This window comes from Engystomops pustulosus, chromosome 7 (assembly GCF_040894005.1).
Source record: "Engystomops pustulosus chromosome 7, aEngPut4.maternal, whole genome shotgun sequence".
Taxonomy (NCBI): Eukaryota; Metazoa; Chordata; class Amphibia; order Anura; family Leptodactylidae; genus Engystomops; species Engystomops pustulosus.
The window spans coordinates 138,605,698-138,626,294 of record NC_092417.1 but is presented as its reverse complement, the minus strand read 5'-3'; the positions used below and the strand labels follow the sequence as shown (position 1 = coordinate 138,626,294).

At 45.7% G+C, this 20,597-nt stretch overlaps 1 protein-coding gene across 3 annotated transcripts in view; it reads left to right on the top strand.

The window, feature by feature from the left end:
* Positions 1–20,597, top strand: part of CTSW (cathepsin W) — a 75,898-nt gene that overhangs the window by 51,899 nt on the left and 3,402 nt on the right. For all 3 annotated transcript variants that reach the window (XM_072117982.1, XM_072117981.1, XM_072117980.1), the window contains 3 exons: positions 1,968–2,087; positions 10,873–10,937; positions 18,168–18,252. In XM_072117982.1, coding sequence (XP_071974083.1) covers positions 1,968–2,087; positions 10,873–10,937; positions 18,168–18,252 — 270 coding nt within the window. The remainder of the gene's footprint in view (positions 1–1,967; positions 2,088–10,872; positions 10,938–18,167; positions 18,253–20,597) is intronic.

The following is a 20,597-nucleotide window of genomic DNA, read 5'->3' as shown; positions in this document are numbered from 1 at the left end:
GATTTGCTGTGTGAGAGGCTATTGACTAGGGTCAGACAGTAGGTGTTCTCCTTATGGAGAGATTGCCAATTAAGGCCACCTTAAAGGCGTGTGCAGACTTAAAGCCATAGATGCTCCACTAGGGAATTCTGGGAAGTATGCAAAAACGTTTTCCAAGGTGTGAAGGAAACCGCGACATTCTGGACCTCTGAAGGGTACGCAAGGTCAATCAATTATCCTTTTATAAACGCTCCCAGAACGCACGGGTTCTGAGAGGAGCAGGAAGTGATTTAAAGTTGTCCACACAACTTCCGGATATGGCACAACAATAAATCACAGCCCTGTACAGTAGGAGCTGCACCAGTTCTCCTTTAATATAAGTCTGGTCCGTAACGGGATTATATAGGGTGAGGAACCAACCCAGTAGCATGCATATATGCGAGACTCAGACGTGGGGATTCGTGATCGAGATAAAAGAGCAACGCAGGTTAAATTTTATATTTAATTGCCTTAAGGACACACTAGACAAAACAATACATACAGTTGGGATATATATAGTTACACAGAGTACAAACTACAAGGTAGCACTACAAGTTACAGCAAGTTAGTTACCTGTGTGTGTGGTGGCTAATGGACCTGATAGACCAAACCTTAAGATCCTTCTCTGCTTGATGGTAAAATGATTCCCAGGCAAAGACAAGGCCCATTCAGAGGTTCCTGATTGTATCAGATGTGGACACACCTCTGCCAACCTAACAGGAGGATTCATTGGTCCCTCCTACCTGGTACTACAACCAGAGCCTTGGAAAAGCCATAGTTTCTCAAAGGGAAGTTGTAGGGTCATGGTTTTGGTATCATTGGATTCAGGTGAATCCCTGGATCACATTGATACCAAACCTATCCAGAGATACTGATATCTCTGGAACAGAGTATCCTCGAGCCCTGCAAATCACACCTCCTGGTTCATCAGAATATCCCCAATCCAAAAATGAATTTATTCTTCTGGTGAGACGGACCATAACTTCATAACTGTCCCTATTCAACTTAGTGGTTTTGGAGTTCATGGCCCTTTGTGTATATAGAGTGGGGAGGGGGGGTTGCCTGGAGTCTATCTGCCTCCAGAGTTCTTTGAAGCATGGTCCCATGATGTGATCAATTAGGCGAATTAAGCTGAGGGGGGGAAGGGAATTTGCGTACTAGAAGGTCTCCCCTCCCCCTGTCACATTTATCCCACCTCCTTCATTTAGAGGGTGCTAAGCTGTAACATCTTTGTGTTTCCCCATGCGCCCACTCACTACTTCTCTATGCCTGAGAGATACCCAGCTTCAGCATCTCGTCAGTCACCCAGGAGGGACCCAGTATGCTGAAAACTGGGACGGGGTTTGGTCCCTGTGGGTCCATGTGATGGATTTCCAACGGGTTCCTCCCAGGTTGGTTGCGGAGCAACTCCCAGAAGGGGTGAAGGGTTGCCCACAGCTGGGACCTTTGGTCCACCTGGAGCTGCTGGCAAGCCTCACATCCACAATGGATTCCTCTGCCCAAAACCTGACAGAGTACCATTACCTGTGGGTCACTGGGCCATAGAGAGAAGCATTATTAATGCCCATTCCATTAAAGATCCAAGATAAGATCAACAGCAATGTTAATACGTGTTTTAAACAGAAATGTAATATGTAAAACATTTTATCAAGATATTCAACATAGAACCATATGTGGCACTCGCCAGTACTAAAACACATCCTTTTTTCTAGGTTTAGCTCGCAGGAGAGAGCAGGGTGGCTAAAGCAGGTGATGGCCATTTACCAACTGACTGCACTTCCTTTGGCCCTTTAATTTTATCAAAATAGTTACATCAATGTCATGAAGTATTATTCTTAATCATTCTAAATAATTTCTATATTATAGCATCTCAATTGCATTATAAAAATAAAAATGATGTTATATAAACATTATACTTCAGTTTACATTTTCTCTAATTTCCTCTATAGAGGGACTGCCATCTGAAAACGATTACCCATATGAAGGGATAACACTGGATTGTAAAGTTTTTCAGTCCAAAAATCTTAAGGGCATAAATGACTTTGTAATGCTCCCTAGAAATGAATATGGTAAGTAATATAATATTTGAAGATTTCACTGAATAGAAGTTCTACTGATGTTTCCATGGATAGGAGTTATATAATTTTCTGTGGAAATGCATGCCTTGGGGAATTCCAGGAAATATGCAATATATTTGTCGGGATGGGATAAGGAACACATTGCCATTGAATCATGATGTGGTATATAACTGAAACTAGTACAGTATATACAGATTCAAAACTTTCAAATCTCAAAAGTTTGAGATAACTTTTAAAACATTCTAATCCATCCCCCTTTTGCTAGAACACATAAATAAATAAACAACTAAAATCATCAACATGTCCCAAAATGACAGGTCTGTTAAAATATAAAATGAACATATATATATATATATATATATATATATATATATATATATATATACTCACCGCCACTTTATTAGGTACACCATGCTAGTAATGGGTTGGACCCCCTTTTGCTTTCAGAACTGCCTCAATTCTTCGTGGCATAGATTCAACAAGGGCACTCAAATCCCCTTTCTTCCCCATACTGATGCTCGGTTTGAACTGCAGGAGATTGTCTTGACCATGTCTACATGCCTAAATGCACTGAGTTGCCGCCATGTGATTGGCTGATTAGAAATTAAGTGTTAACGAGCAGTTGGACAGGTGTACCTAATAAAGTGGCCGGTGAGTGTATATGTTTGTAATAAACATTGTTAGACAAAAGTTCTTTCACCCATGGACAAGATCATTTCTCCTTTGTCTGGAGGCAACAGAAATTATTGTGAACCTAAATGATAACTATAGGTACACTAAAACTGGTGTGCAGTGGGGGTCATTTCTTATAAAGGTGTTTAGCTATCATCCTACCATTCTATGTAAATTAGAAAACCCATTTTCAAACATCATATTAGGGAGCTATAGTAGTGTCCCTTTGTTCAGGACCCTCATTTCTTTATTAAGTTTTCACAGACAAGCCATTCCTAATGTCTCCAGTTATGACACTACTGGTAATCATAGCAGTGGGGACATTGAGACTTGATTCTTCAACCCAAGGTGCCAGTGCTAGAGTCCTAAAGAAATTATTGCCTGTTTCTTTAGACAGATGCCTCTGCTTACAATGGGATGTCACATCCCTGCTCAGATGTCAACAGCAAAAAATGGAAAATGTAAAATTTAATTTTCAAAAGTTGTTTCATTCTGCAGCAAAACTGTTTAACTGTGTTAACCCCTTAATGACCAAGCTCCTTTGCGCCTTGATGGCTATTTTTCAAAATCGGCATGTGTCACGTGATCCGATTATAACTTTAGAAGGCTTTAACTTTCCCAAGTGTTTTTGAGTTTGTTTTTCTGTTACATTTTGTACTTAAATACAAAAGTGGGAAATTTTGGTTGATATATTTTACATTTATTTATAAAAAAGGGCGAATTAGGTAAACATTTTTTTAAAAATTGCTATTTTCAAACTTCAAAATCTTCTGTTTTTTAAACTGATAGTCTTACAACCCAAATTAGTTACTAACTAGCATTTACCATATCTCGCTTTGTGTTGTCGTCATTTTATTAGTGTCCTTTTGTTTTATTACGATGCTAGAAAGATCACAAATTGAACAGCATTCTGTCAAATTTTCAAGAAACTTTTATAATTAATTATTTTAGGGAGCAATTCATTTCTATAGGGGTTTTGGAAGTTTTGTTAATAGAAACTCCAATTTCCTCCAGTGATAGCCCTTTTGGACTGCCAAGGCAACATATTACCGAATTTTCAAAACTGTCCTAAGACAGAAGAAAAGCCTTATTGGTCAGGCCTAAAACTTAACTTTTATCAAATTATTAAATAATCACACTCAACTGTTTTAAAATTTCACATGTTGAGCTGCTATTTTTCGTATCTAAGTATCACAGGATGAGTAACTACTCAATCGTATTGTCTGGAATAGTGGATCTCTGCAGCAACCCTACTCATTAACAGCCACAACTATGATTCTCTAAAAACCAAACACGGGTCGCAGGCTCACCCGTGCCTCTCCGTGTTTGCTGGCACGGCACCCACGCTTCTAACCTGCCCCCGCTCCTGTTCCCGGATCTGTGACAGTGAGGCCAAGTTATTCAGGGGCTTCATTACTCAGTGCTCCCTACATATCAAACTGATTTACAGTTTGTGATCAGCCTTCCCTTGGGAAAGCCCTGGCATGGGCTATTCCCCTCTGGGACAGGAACAATCTGGTCATGGCTACTCTCATTGCCTTCCTGGTTGAAATCCGGACCGTCTTTGAGGTACCTGCACGGGCGTCTTCTGCTGAGACCACACTGCTGAACCTGCATCAAGGGCACTCCACTGTTGCAAACTACGCAGTCCAGTCCCATACCTTAGCATCCGAGCTAGATTGGAATGAGGCAACCCGGTTCAAGTTTCAGCCTTCCTGGACTCTGGCTTTGCAGGGAATTTCATGGATGCTGCTTTGGTCTACAAGCATCACTTTCCTGGAAGAAGCCACTGAGAAGCCTCTGGTTATTTCTTCCATCAGTGGACAGATTCTCCATGACCCGGTCCAGTATCATCCATAGTGCTTTTGGGCCTCACGTGGTTGTAGCAACATTCTCCTGTGTTTGACTGGCAGACTGGGGCAATCCTTCATCGGGGTCTGGAGATCAGGGCCGGATTAAGGGTGGTGGGGGCTCCTGGGCGCAAATTGGTGGGGGTCCTTCCAACAATGTTTTTGGAAGTATATAGCTTGCGAGCCCCCTGTAGTATATAGCCTGCGAGCCCCCTGTAGTATATAGCCTGCCAGCCCCCTGTAGTATATAGCCTGCAGCCCCCTGATGAATACAGCCACCAGCCCCCTGTAGTATACAGCCACCAGCCCCCTGTAGTATACAGCCGCCAGTCCCCTGTAGAAAATGGTCACAAAATAATAAAATTCATACTTACCTCACCTTCCCTTACAGTGATCCAACAACCCTGCAGGCTTTTCCTCGCTCTTCGGAAAGCCGCCACCACTGAAGACACCGCTGCCATCGCTGGGGGAGATCGCCGATGTGCTGTTTTGGTGGCAGCATGTAGTGATCGGATGCCAACTGCATGACATCATCACTTGCCACCTGTGTCCCATCACAACCTGCTGCCGCCAAAACAGTGCATCGGCGATCTCCCCCAGCGATGGCAGCTTTGTCTCACTGACACAGCTGACATCCTAGTCCCCTCCTTGCGGTGCGGGCAGCCACGGGCTGAGCTGAGTCGCTGTCTGTCAGAAACTGGTGGGGGCCCCTTAAAAAGTGAAAGTGGTGGGGGCCCCGGGGCTCGAGCCCCAGGAGCCCATCCTTTACTCTGGCCCTGCTGGAGAGCCATTCTCGCTGTCTCATGGCTCTCCAACCGGTGTCTGCCAAGTCTTCTTTGGACTTATCCAAGCAATTGGCAGGTCTTTACATTTCTTATAAAGACTAGGCCGATGTTTTCTTTGAGAAGCAAGCGGAGATTCTGGCACCCACTGTCCCTACGACTGCCCCATTGCCGGGTACATACCCATTATCTGTGCCCGAAACCGCTGCCCGAAACCCACTAGTTGTCTTCCCCTGCTGGTGCTGGATTCTTCTTTGTGGCAAAGAAGGATGGTTCCCTCCGTCTATGCATCAATTACTGCGGCCTCAGTAAGTCACAGAGAAAAACCGCTACCCTTTGCCTCACATCATTGAACTTTTTGCCAATATTTTTACCAAGTTAGATCTGCAGAGGGGGAATATAACCTCATCTGAATCCGTGAAGGAGATGAATAGAAGACAGCCTTCAATACTCATGATGGGAATTTTAAGTATCTGGTAATGCCCTCTGGCCTCTGCAGTGCTCCTGCAGTGTTCCAAGAATTTATCTTCAGAGACTTGCTCTACACTTGTGTTGTTGTCTACTTGGACCATATTCCGGTGTTTTTTCCTGACCTACAGTCTCATCAGATCCACATCTGGCAAGTTCTCAGGCGCCTAAGGGCCAATTGCTTATTTGCCAAGCTCGAGAAATGCCAATTTCCTCAGAGTAGTCTTATGTTTGTGGGATACATTATTTCTGACAAAGGACTATAGATGGATCCTGCCAAGTTGTCTGCCATACTTCAGTGGCCTCGCCCAGTGGGACTTCGTGCCATACAGAGATTTCTGGGCTTTGCCAATTATTACCAACAATTTATTCAACATTTCCCCTCTCTTTTATCTCCTATTGTGACACTGACCAAGAAGAACGCCATTCCTAGACTCTGGCCTCCGGTGGCTGAAGAAGCTTTCACTAGGCTGAAGTCTTTGCCTCTACCCCCGTAATCAATGATAATGGAGAAGCCATTCCAGCTGGAGGTTGACACCTCATCCATTGATGCTGGAGCCTTTTTCATCCAGAAAGGGCCCAAAGGTCGAACCCTCACCTGTGGCTTCTTCTCTAAGACCATCTCAGCCGTAGAGAGGAATTATTCCATTGTTGATCAAGAACTTCTGGCCATAAAACTAGCTTTAGGGGAATGATTCTCTCTTCTGGAAGGAGATCATCATCCGGTCTATATCTACAGCAAGAATCTACAGCAATCTACAGCAAGAATCTCCTGTATGCCCAGAATGCTCAGCATCTCAACACTTGTCAGGCTCGCTGGTCCCTCTTCTTTTCTTGATTCAACTTCCTGATTCACTTCCATCCAGGCGAGAGAAACGTCAAAGCCGATGCCCTCTCTTGTGCCTCTGATGTTGTTGGGGAAGAATGGCTCCTTGTCATATAATGGCTCCGGAACGACTGGTTGTTGCTGCTCCTGTGGACATATGGCAGCTTCCTCCTGGCAAGACCTATGTCTGACCAGATCTTCAGAAAAGGATACTAACTTAGGGACATTGCTCTGGTGTGGCTGGGCACCCTGGGATGCAAACATCTATTGCTCTCTACTGGTAGCCAGATCTGGTCAAGGATGTTCAAGATTTTGTCAGTTCCTGCACTTCCTGTGCCCGTAAGAAGTCATCATGTTTCAAGCCAGCAGGTCTGCTCCTGCCATTAGCGATACCCAGTTGCCCGTGGACACATATAGCCATGGACTTTATTACGGATTACCCATCTTCTGGTAATATAGTCATCTGGGTGGTAACGGATCGTTTCTCTAAGATGTCCCACTTTTTTCCGCTACCAGGTCTGCTGTCAGCTCCACCGTGCCAGCCTGTTCTTCCAACACAGTTTCCGGCTACATGGACTTTCCCTGCTCATTTTGAACTGGACTTCTCTTCTTCATATCATCTGCAGACTAATGGTCAAGTGGAGAGGGTCATCCAGACTCTGAGCTGCTATCTACGGCACTTTGTCTCTGCTCATCAGGACTATTGGTCTTCTCTCCTACCTTGGGCATATTTCTCTTATAATTTTCTGGACTCCGAATCTGCCGGTACTGCTCCCTTCCTTGTTGTCTTTGGATGACATCCACGCCCACCTCTTTCTCTTTCTGAGCCTTCTGATGTTCCTGCCATGGAGGAATTGGTTTAAGATCTCAAGTCAATCTGGGAGCAAACACGGCAGTCTCTACTTCAGACGTCTGTCCGCACCAAAACCCAGGCCAACAAGAGACGCAGGTCTCCTCCAGTCTTCTCTCCAGGTGATAAGGTGTGGCTGTCTTCTAGATATGTCCATCTGAAGATCCGTAGCTACAAGGTTGGTCCTCGCTATCTGGGTCCATTTGAGGTGCTGAAGCGCATCAAAGCCTATAAGCTTTGCCTTCCTCTCACCTTGCACATCCTAAATTCCTTCCACATCTCCCTTCTGAAACCTTTAATCCTTAACCACTTCTCCAGGCAAGTACCACTTCCAGCTCCTGAGGCGAATTCCATGTCTATGAGGTAAAAGAGGTCCTGGGTATGAGGTCGGTCAGAACAAAACGATTCTTTCATGTTGACTGGAAGGGGTTCGGGTCAAAGAAGAGGTCTTGGGAGCCCGAAGACAACATTCTGGATCGTGACCTTCTGCAGAAATTCCTCCAGTCCGAGCAGAGGGGGAGGCCGAAGGAGGAAGGGGGGGTACTGTCACTTGTACTCTCACGACCCATATCTTGGGTTGCGGGCTCATATGTGCCCCTCTGTGCTCCCTAGTGCAGCCCCCGTGCTTCTTACCTGTCCCCGATCCTGTTCCTGGTTCTCCGGCCATGCGCGCGTCCCTGTCTCATAGGGCAATTCAAAAGGCAAACTCATCGTTAATTAATGCTGCCCATTTACCAGAATTCTATATAAACCTACATCTCCCTGTATACCCTGCCAGAGATTTGTGACTCATAGCTTTAGAGAAAGCTTGTCTGATGCCCTGTGTGATTATACAGATTTCCCGCTGTGACCTCAATTCTGTCCCTGACTTTGATCCTGTGCTGCCTGTCTCGACCTCTTGCCTATATCCGACCACGACCTTGCCTTACGATTCTGCACTTCGTCTTGGCCACCACCACGGACAAAGTCACGCTTGTGGTACGACCTGGTGGTAACATGCCGCAAGAAGTCGAACCTGCTTTATGGCGGGCTCTGGTGAAAACCAGGTACCAATTAGACCTCGGTCCCAGTTGTTGCCATACGTCATAGTCATACGAAGTAAGATTATATAGTGTTAAAATGAGCCAAATTTCTCACTGCGACAGATGTTAAATGAGAAATATGCCACATTATTAGACTGGTCTTTCGTTACAACCCACTTTTCCAGAAGCCATTCCATTTTACTGTGAACATAAGACAGAGTTCCCATGCAGCTATAAATATGTGATAAATGTGGCACAAAACATTCTAGACAGATCAGGCAGTAGTACCATAGTTATTAGTTACAAAACTATACTATTCAGCATCTCCTCTTCCATTTCAAATCCTATGTGTCAATACATATCAGAGAATAATTCCAATGATTAATATAACTATTGTGAGAAAGTGAGAGGTGTCATTTGGGAGAACTGCTATCTTCCCTACAGACAGATAAAAAGCACATGGTAAAAGACCTGGGTTTGTCTGCAGTAACCCAATGGTTAATGCAGACATTTGTTAACCCCTTAACGCTCACGGCTGAGTCCTCTTCATACAAAGGTGGGGGTTTTTGCATATTGCATAAAACCCCCACCGCTAATAACCACGGTCAGTGCTTGCACAGATCGCGGCTAATAACCCCTCCGTTGCCGCCGGCAAAGTCGCCGGTGGCATTTAAAAGGCGGCGGCGCGCAGGCGCCGCCATCTTTGTTTTGATCGCCGCGCCCCCGAACGTCATCGGGGGGCGGCGATCGGTTGCCATGGTAGGCTCGGGTCTTTGTTTGACCCGAGGATACATGGCTTCTCCATATGCATTACAATGAGCTTGTGGCTCATTGTAATGTATAGTGTGCAAAAATGCCATATATTGCAATACTGTAGTATTGCAGTATATGGTAGGAGCGATCTGACTATCTAGGGTTAATGTACCCTAGATGGTCTAAAAAATAGTGAAAAAAAAAAAAAAAGTTTAAAAAAATAACAAAAATCAATAAAATATTAAAAGTTCAAATCACCCCCCTTTCCCTAGAACTGATATAAAACATAATAAACAGTAAAAATCACAAACATATTAGGTATCGCCGCGTCCCAAAATGCCCGATATATCAAAATATAAAAACGGTTACGGGCGGCGGTGACCTCCGAGGCGGGAAATGGCGCCCAAATGTCCGAAATGCGACTTTTACACCTTTTTACATAACATAAAAAATGAAATAAAAATGATCAAAATGTCGCACAGACCTCAAAATGGTAGCAATAAAAACGTCGCCTCATTTCGCAAAAAATGACCCCTCACACATCTCCGTGCGCCAAAGTATTAGCGTCAGAAGATGGCAAAAAATTTTTTTTCTTTTTTGTACACATTCGTTTGATTTTTAAAATTAAAACACAATAAAACCTATATAAATTTGGTATCACTGCGATCGCACCGAACCAAAGAATAAAGTAGGCGTGTTATTTGGAGCGAAGAGTGAAAGTCGTAAAAACTGAGCCCACAAGAACGTGCGTTTTTTTTTCACTTTTTCCACATTTGGAATTTTTTTTCAGCTTCGCAGTAGACGGCATGTTAAAATAAATAACATTACGGGAAAGTAAAATTTGTTACGCACAAAATAAGCCCTCACACAGGTCTGTACACAGAAAAATGAAAAAGTTATGGATTTTTGAAGTTGGAGAGCGAGAAATGAGCCGAAAAACCCTGCGTCCTTAAGGAGTTAAGCAGGAGAAGTCTGTTTGGTCTATGTTGGCCTAGCTAGCATAGACACCTTTGTAATGTCCGTACTGGGCCTGCTTATTATGGAGTAGGGGTAGGCTGGTAGTGGGACTCCTACTCAATCCGGGCTTCGGTCCTGGGTTTCTGTAAAGCCCACAGGTGCAGGTCACAGACCTCGTTAGAGCCTGATTTAGACTTCAGGCCAGAAGCAGTAGGTGAAGCACTACCTGGGGAGCTGAAGCCTGGACCGTGTTCACACAGCAAAGGTAACTGAGTGCCTCCTGATATTCTGCTGGCCAAGAGCATGCTGTTATTGTATTAGGCAGTGCACAGCCGGGCAGGGTTTATTTTGTATTTTGTACGTGCCTAAGCCAAGGCAGAATTTGTGTTTTGGCAAAGAAGTGTGAATAAAACACTTGATTTGGACTTTAACTCTGCGTGTGTCCCTGCTTCCTGCACTGCTACAAGGCATCTACCAGAGCAATTCCCCACACTATATAGACATAAATATTGCCAAATTGCTTTAACATTTGCAGGCAGTCAGCTTTTACAATCACACTTACAAAATGTGTAGTAATGTTTGTTTCTCCTTTTAAGCTATGGCTTCTTATGTCAAGAATAACGGAACAATTGCTGTGACCATCAATTCTACCAGTCTCAAGGTAAATACATTGAGGGCAGGAGTATTGCAGTATATGGTGGATATGCTATTGATATGTTGCTGTTGATCTTGTTCCTGGCACACTGTTACAGATCTCATCGCATGTGAGGTCCTAGATTCTTATAAACACTGCATGCTATTTTGGGAACAGCTAGTCGCTTCTCAAGGAAGTCATAGGGTGTGACCATCCCATCAAGACTGTCCTGAAATTAGAGAAACAGTTTTATAACAAAGAAACCTAGCAAGGCTTGTTAATATTAGTACCATAAAGAAAAAAAAATCATGTGTCAGGTGCATAAATAGAAATGATGAGGCCCTATAGAAAAATAAAATTGTAACTAGTTTTCACACCATGATGTCCCATTTTTGGGTACATAAAACTTATTTCTATATTCTACTGATGGTGTGATTACTGCCTGCTCCTCTGTACCACTGCAGACGATGACATAAGCCAACACCTGGGACCAGAGTCTAAGGGGCAGATTTATCAAGCAGTCTGAAAGTCAGAATATTTCCAGTTGCCCATGGCAACCAATCACAGCTCAGCTTTCATTTCACCAGTGCTCATGAATATTTTAAAGGGGAGCTGTGATTGGTTGCCATGGGCAATTGGAAATATTCTGACTTTCAGACTGCTTGATAAATCTGCCCCTAAGTGGTACCCGGTTTTCACCAGAGCCCACCGCAAAGCAGGTTGGTCTTGTTGTGGCGCGGTGGCGGCCCAGGCGAAGTACGGAATCGTCAGGCAAACTCCTGGTCGGGGACAGGCAGGAGGTCAAGACAGGCAGCACAAGATTGGAGTTGGGGACATAGCGGAACGTGGGTTGCAGAGGCACCTGTGACAGTACCCCTTCCTTTGGCCTCCCCCTCTTCTTGGTTTGGATGAACCTTAGCTTCTTTCTATCTACCTGTCTATTTAATCAGAAGTCATATATACATATAGTAGAACACGTTTCGGCTTACAAAGCCTTTGTCAACTGCCAAATGCACTTGCTATAAACACTTATTTTATATTATGTGAATGAGTCCCCTACTGTTGATGTCACATCCTCGGGAAATCCAGATCGAGGTGTGAAACCTCAGGTCATCCATTTAAAGTAAAGGGTTTCTTTACATGTAACTCCACAAATGTGGTTTATCTCATTAGGTGCCCGTGTGGTTACTTCTATATTGGAGAGACAATGCAGCGTATTTCTGAGCGCATCAGGAAACATAAATCCACGATACGATGTAAAGATGTCTTCCAGCCTATCCCCTTTCACTTTCAGAATGCGGACATACCATTGCACAACTTAAATTTATGGTAATTGAAAAAATTTAACAACCTAGACGAGGAGGTAGTGTGAAACAACTCCTGCTATGCAGGGAAGCATTCTGGATTTACACTCTGAACACTTTGGAGCCACAGGGTTTAAATTGTGATTTCAATGTAACTAAAATGTAACTTTGTTTAGATATTTCAAAGAGCTGTTTATTTTCTTCCTATAACTATATTGACTTTGTTTATTTCCCTCACCCATAGAAACGATTGGTAAAATGAATGATGTACGAAGTACCGCCTCCTGATGGTTTCACACCTCGATCTGGATTTCCCGAGGATGTGACGTCAACAGTAGGGGACTCATTCACATAATATAAAATAAGTGTTTATAGCAAGTGCATTTAGCAGTTGACAAAGGCTTTGTAAGCCGAAACGCGTTCTACTACATGTATATATGACTTCTGATTAATAAACCTATCGCAAAGAAGCAAGAAGTGAGTGCTGGGATATCTTCTTCTATGTATGCTTGGCGTGTACTTGCCTGTCCTCGTGCACCACAACTACACGGAGTGCCGTCCCTACCTGTGATTCTACCTGTCCATTTGACTGTGGATGGTACGCAGATCGCCAGAAGCAGGAGACAAACTGGACACCTCGGTCTGAAACGATGAGCAATGGAAGTCCATGTAGCCGACAGATGTGGGTGAAGAACAGGTTGGCAAGGCGAGGAGCAGACGGCAGACCGGGCAGCAGGAAAAAAGAAGATAGCGCCACTCTTCCACTCTTAATGGCCAGGAGTTCCCTGTCTCCTATGGAGTAATTCCTCTCAGCTGCAGAGAAAGTTTTAGAGAAAAAGCCACAGGTAAGCGTTCGGCCTTTGAGCCCTTTCTGAGTGAAAACAGCTCCGGCACCTACCAAGGAGGCGTCAACCTCAAGCTGGAAAAGTGTAGAAGGAATTGCCGGTAATAATGTGAATGTGAAGCCCAGGAATCTCTGTATGTTACAAAGTCCTACAGGGAGAGGCCCCTGAAGTACTGCAGACAACTTGTTTGGATCCATCTGTAGGCCTTTATCGGAGATGATGAATCCGAGAAACGGAAGGCTCTTATGATGGAACTGGCATTTCTCCAGTTTGGCATAGACACGATTGGCCCTTAGGTGCCTAAGAACTTGTCCTTCGTGGACTTGATGAGACTCCAGGTCAGCAGGGAACACCAAGATTTCGTCTAAGTATACCAGTGGTGGCGAACCTATGGCACGGGTGCCAGAGGTGGCACTCGGAGACATTTCTGTGGGCACTCAAACCATCACCTAAGGACAGAGTTCACCAAATAGGACCAAATCCAGCAAGTCCCAAGCAACTTAAGAGATGCTGAGCGCTATTTTAAAGCAACACTTCATTGGCTGTTAGGAACTGCGGGAAAAGTGAGAAGGTGTTGACAGAACTGCAATATCTTTGGAGGTCATCCTCCTGGACCAACCATTTTTTCTCTAGAGAGAGACCCTGGAGAGAAGCTACAACGAGAGACTGAATTTGCCTTCCTTCTTTCAACTGAATTGGTTGCTTCCGGGGGGCGATACAATTGAAAGATGTGGAAGAACAGGTAGCAATAAGTTACTGCTTAAAATGCCATGTTGGCACTTCACAGGAAAATAAGTGGATTTTGGTTGTAGTTTGGGCACTCGGTCTCTAAAAGGTTCACCATCACTGAAGTATACTATGACATAGGTGTATAGTAAGTCTCTGAAAATATCATTAACAAATTCCTGATATACTGCAGACGCATTTCACAGTCCAAAGGGCATGATCTGGTATTCCAAGTGCCTGTCTCGGGTGTTAAAGGCGATCTTCAACTCATCGCCCTTACGGATACGGATAAGATTATATGCCCCTCGAAGGTCCAATTTAGAGAATACCTTGGCATCATAGAGGTGGTCAAAGTGTTCCGTGATCAAGGGCAGTGGATACCGGCTCTTTACCATCACTTTATTAAGCCACCTATAATCAATGCAGGGGCAGAGAGATCTGTCTTTCTTGGCCACAAAGAAGAAACTGGCACCGGCAGTAGAAGAGGATTTGCAGATGAACCCCTTCTGCAGATTATCCTTGCTATTGGCCAACAAGGCCGTAGTTTCGGGCACAGGCAGTTGGTAAACTCGACCTCATGGAGGTGATGTGAACGACTGCAGCTCTATAGGACAATCTTATGGACTCTGCTTGCTTTTCAGAGAAGACGTCAGCATATTCCAGAAAGCAGCGGGAAGGCCCTCCAGAGATTCGAGAGGTGAGGAAGATGGAAGAGGTATAACAGAGACCGGATGGAGAGCCATGAGACAACGAGACTGGCATTCAGGACCCCAGCAAAGAACCTCCCCGGTCTGCCAGTTGAGGACAGGTGCATGTTGCTGTAGCCAAGGAAGTCCCAAAAGAACTGTCACGGGTGCTCCCGCGATCCATGTCGCGGATCGCGGGTACACTCGTGCTCCGCTGCCTGCCGGTCCCCGTCTCCCTGCCCTCACTTACCTCTCCTGGATCCTGTCTGTGCTCCGGCTCCCGGCGTGTAGGCCGCACGCCTCCTTGCCTGCAGTCGCACGCTCTCACCACTAGAGGGCGCGCACACGAACTTCTCAAGCCTTAAAGGGCCAGCGTCCTCCTGATTGGCTCCTGTTAATCCGGCTCGTCCTTCACTCCTTGCCGGATCTTCTCCTAGGATCTCCTATGGTTTCCATGCCAGGCTTCCCTAAGCCGTTCCTGTGGAAGAGAAAGCCCATTAGCGTTTGCAGACGCTTTCCTGTGTTCTCCAGCGTTTCCAGACGCCTCTGTGTCTCCTGTCTCCAGCGTTCCCATATGCTCCCGGTGTGTCCTGTCTTCCAGCATTTCCAGACGCCTCCGTGTCTCCCGTCTCCAGCGTTTCCATACGCTTCCTGCTGTGCCTCCCAGGGTTCCAGTCCAGCGGTGTCTGCAGTCCGTGCCAGTGTCACCAGTGTTCCTCTGTGTTGCTGCTGTCATCCCAGGCTTGGACTGTTTCCTGCACATCCCTGTACCTTGGCTGCCACCGCAGGCCTCATACCATCTCCTGCGGTGGTCCAGAGGGTCCACTGGTCCACGGACTCCTCCCTCCGGACTCTTCCCATAGAGACTTTTAATTCCATTGTCTGTGTGACCCATTACAGCAAGATCCGGCCATGGACCCCGCCAAGGCCATGGATCCTGTCAAGGACATGGACTGTTCTAATGACTCACCCCGCAGTCTCAACTGATTTTTTCTTGGAGAAAGGATCTGAGCGGGGTTACCACCCTGCTCCGACAGCTGCTAGACTCCCGGCTACCGCAGACTCTACTTCCGCAGCTTCCCAGTGCTGCTCCGGCTTTCCAAGAGCCAATCCAGCCTGCCTCCATGCCTCTGCCAGCTGTTTGATTGCCAGCAACCTCAAGTCCGGCTTCCATGTCGGCCTCGCTTGGCTCCGGTGTTCCAAAAGCCGGCCGCCGTGCTTCCTTAGCTTCCAAGCTCTATTCCGGTTTTCCAAGAACCACTCCAGCCGGCCGCCATGCTTCCACCGCTTCCAAGTTCTCCTCCGGCCTTCCCAGAGGTCGCTCCAGTGTCTCCACCGGCCTTCCCAGAGGTCGCTCCAGTGTCTCCACCGGCCTTCCCAGAGGTCGCTCCTGTGTCTCCACCGGTCTTCCCAGTGACCTCTCCAGATTCTCTGGCTTTCCTAGAAGCCACTCCGGCCTCTGGCTTCCAAGAGCCGCTCCAGCCTCCGCAGCTTCCTAAAGCTGTTCCAGCTTTCCAAGAGCCGCTCCAGCCTCCGCAGCTTCCTAAAGCTGTTCCAGCTTTCCAAGAGTCGCTCCTGCCTCCGCAGCTTCCCAGTGCTGCTCTGGCCTCCCAAGAGCCACTTCAGCCTCTGGTTGTACAGCTTGCAGAGGAGTCTATGCAAGTTTGTCCTGTCTCTGCTTTTTTCCCTAGGTGTTCCGTCACCAAGATGAATTGGAGGAGGCGAAAGAAGAGGCTGAAGAAGAAGAGAAGAGGGGCCCTAAAGGTAGGGGTACTGTCACGGGTGCTCCCGCGATCCATGTCGCGGATCGCCGGTACACCCTTGCTCAGCTGCCTGCCGGTCCCCGCCTCCCTGCCCTCACTTACCTCTCCTGGCTCCTGTCTGTGCTCCGGCTCCCGGTGTGTAGGTCGCACGCCTCCTTGCCTGCAGTCGCACGCTCTCACCACTAGAGGGCGCGCACGCAGACTTCTCAAGCCTTAAAGGGTCAGCGTCCTCCTGATTGGCTCCTGCTAATCCGTCTCGCCCTTATAATCCAGCACCTCCCTTCACTCCTTGCCGGATCTTCTCCTAGGATCTCCTATGGTTTCCATGCCAGGCTTCCCTAAGCCGTTCCTGTGGAAGAGAAAGTCCATTAGCGTTTCCAGATGCTTTCCTGTGTTCTCCAGCGTTTCCAGACGCCTCTGTGTCTCCTGTCTCCAGCGTTCCCATACGCTCCAGGTGTGTCCTGTCTTCCAGCGTTTCCAGACGCCTCCGTGTCTCCCGTCTCCAGCGTTTCCATACGCTTCCTGCTGTGCCTCCCAGGGTTCCAGTCCAGCGGTGTCTGCAGTCCGTGCCAGTGTCACCAGTGTTCCTCTGTGTTGCTGCTGTCATCCCAGGCTTGGACTGTTTCCTGCACATCCCTGTACCTTGGCTGCCACCGCTGGCCTCATACCATCTCCTGCGGTGGTCCAGAGGGTCCACTGGTCCACAGACTCCTCCCTCCGGACTCTTCCCATAGAGACTTTTAGTTCTGTTGTCTGTGTGACCCGTTACAAGAACAAAGGATGTGGAACTGGGAAGTACATAGAAAGAAAGTCTCTCTTTATGCAAGGCATCAATTTGCAGACATAGTGGTTCAATGCGATACTGGACTGGGTCACAGAGTATCTGCCCACTGAGGGAAGAGATAAGCAGCGGCTTCTCTAAACGGCTTTCTCTCGGGAAACAATGCCAGAATCCAGGAAAGCCGAGACTTGAACCAGACCACTGGTTCAAAAACTGAGCAGAACAGGAATATGCAGGCGTGGAGATGCTTTGTTCTCAAGCTTCTCCCAAGAACCCTAGGTAAGTGCGTCTCCCCGGACATGGAGGATGGGCAGGGCAAGTCTGCCGGAAGTGTTCTGGACTGGCCCAATAGAGATGTCTTGTCCGCTCCTGGGGAGTCAACCATGCTCTAACCACCTGCATGAGTTCTTCAGAGGAAGATAGAGGTGGATTTTGAAAAACTGGGGCCAGGCGAGGAAGACTTCAGGCCCTGATTGGCGTTTGATATAGACATTTCTCTTCGAGGTGCTCAGAGAACCAGATGTCTATTTGAGTAGCCAAGGAGATAAGCTCACTCAGGGAAGATGGCAAGTCCCGTGCAGACCAGGCGGCTTTGATCAGGCTTTGGTCTGGAAAGTCATTTTTTAAAAGTAGCTTACTGTCGGGGTCAATGGTAGTGGATCCTCTGTACCACCGTGAATGATGACATAAGACGACACCTGGGACCAGAGTCTAAGTGGTAAACTGCAAAACAGGTTGCAGTGCGCTGGCCCTTTAAGTCCTTGAGTGCAGGCGCTCGCACGACCTAGGAGACGGGGATGCACCCCAAGCTGGTGTAGCAGGAATCCGGACAGGTAAGGCAGGGAGCAACCCTGTAACACCCACACTTCCCTTTTGCTGTATCTCCTGCATCTTTCCTAAGAAGGTGTGAAGTTGAGTTATGGGTATTTTTTTTCCTTAGACTATGGGGGAACTGTTACTTTTGGGAATAGCATGGTTCATAAAAAACAAGAGGGGCATTCTAGCATGGCAGTTATGGTCCCTGCTGTTGTGTCTATTAAAGAAACTGAAATCAAATGTGTTATTTTACTGCCTATGCAAATGTTTCCAGTGTATAAGATAGAATGTTCTATATTCGTCATTATTTATTGAATTTTCTTGGTTTTCTTACAGCATTACAAGAATGGAGTGATTCGAAATCCTTCCTGTGATCAAAATTATGTAGACCATGGGGTTTTGCTAGTGGGATATTCAGAAGGTAAAATAATTCCTAATTCTTTAGTTTTTACATTGACAGTTGTCTAGATTTTCTATCATGATGGTTACATAATCACTTATGTGTACCTTGTCTTAATATACTGTTAATCCGACAGCAACCTTACAATGCAGAACAGCTTAAAGAATACAATAGTGTAAATATTCACCAAGTATCTATTATGACCTCATGTTGAATGTGCTATGTATAATAAATATATACAGATACAAAAAAAAATCCAATGAGGATCCTATTGTAATATGCTAACTTGTTGTTAAAAATATATTTATACCTATATCTTGCACAAAATTGACATACATAAAAATAAACAAATAGAGTCAAATATATATATGATATAGCCATGCCCCATGTCCAAAAACTATTATCCCATGCTGTGAATGTCATAACGGAAAAATAAGACCTCCTAATGTCCAGAATGACAGTTTTTTGAAATTTTGCCTCCAATAAAAAGTTCCAATAGGTTTCAAAAATGTCCAAATGGTATCAATGAAAATGTTATCTCATCCAATAAAAAATGAGACCTTGCCCAGGTCTGTAGTCTAAAGTATGAAAAACTTACAGGTGTAAGAATATGGCAATGCAACGCCTTAACATATTAAATTTTTCTTTATTAAGACATAACCAAACTATATAAATTTAGTATCTCCGTGACCATACTCACCTAAAAAATAAAGGCAATTTGTTATCTGGTCCACACAGTGGAAGCTGTAATATCAGAATATGTCACTGTCAGGATCAGGGGTAGTGGACCCACTGTACCACCACGAGTGATGACGTAAGCCGACACCTGGGATCAGAGTCTAAGTGGCACAGTCGTTTCACCAGATCCTGCCGCAAAGCACATTGGACTTCCTGCGGTGGGATAACACCAGGTCGCTCCACAGGGGTGACTTTGCATGGGGTGGAGGCCAAGGCAAGGTACAGAGAAAGTCAGCCTGGGGGGACACTGGGGAACAGAGAGAGGCACGGGTGTACCTGCGACCCGGGACATAGGTCCCAGGAGCACCCGTGACAGTCACAACTGGGTTTTTTGCAATTTTTACCACATTTGGATTTTTTTTTTATAATCGCTTTATTGACACGTGCATAAAACAGAACAGGATTGCAAATCAAGGAGCATTAGTTGAGGTACATTAGAGAGACAATGTACATCATAATGTAAATATTCACTATTCATGAAGATTTCTGCATGAAAGCAATAACCTTAACCCCCCCCCCCCCCCCATCCCAACTTTTACAACAATAACCATTCTGGTCGAGTGGAGTCAGGAGAGCAATATTGTTGAAGAAAAAGTGATAACTAGGGCTAGGCTACATGTCACGGTACCTTCTTATACCTGCGGATTGAGAAATCCCCTCTGTCAACACTGCGCAGAGGACACTCAGTTACATTTATATTTTATCAAAATATAATAATCATGTTACAGCAAGTATCTGGGGAAGAGCACGAGGGGCCCCACACTCTCCAGAACTTAACTGGGCATCCACAGTGTTTGTAGACTATATTCTCATATAGTAAAGTCAAGTTAACCAGTTTCTTCCACTGAGAGACAGTAGGAGAGCGATCAGCCATCCAACGTATAGCAATGGCTTTACGAGCCAAAAACAGAGCTTCCTTCAGAAAAATAGTTTCATAATGGGACCAGTCCCCCTCCTGGGTAATTCCCAATAGGCATAGGGCTACTTCTCCCCAGAATCCAGCTATGTAATCGCAAGCCCATGTAAGGTGAATGAAATCAGCTTCTGCCTGGCATCTGTGGCATCTAGAGTCAGGCAATCGGAACAATGTGACCGGAGTTTTATATAGCATTGATGGATGATAAACAACTGAATCAACTCATTATTGGCTGCCGGTGATATCAAGGTGCGAGACTCCTGGGCCACCCCCAGTCTTCATTAGATGGGAATGAGAGCCTCCCAGCTAGCTCTGACTGGTTAGAGGGGGACCCTCCAACAGCTCAGAAAGGAGGTGGTTATAGATAACAGACACCAGACCTCTAGGACCCTAAGAGCGTGGAGCCCCAATAAGTTGGAAAGAGGAGAATGTTGTCTCTACCAGAGGGAACTGAGCTAAAAACAAGTGTGCCTTAGTGTGCCTGTAGGCAATAATAGATTTCCCTATCAGGGACATCGAAAGAGGATCTAATTGCCTCCACATTTGGAATTTTACCAGATTCCCAGTACATGGTGTAGAATGTTAAATGGTGCCAATAGAAAGAACAATTTGTCCTGCAGATAATAAGCCCTAATATGGATCTGTAAATGAAAAAATCTGAAATACTAAACACTGGCCTAGAAGAAGTTAATGGACGGACTGACTCAATCGA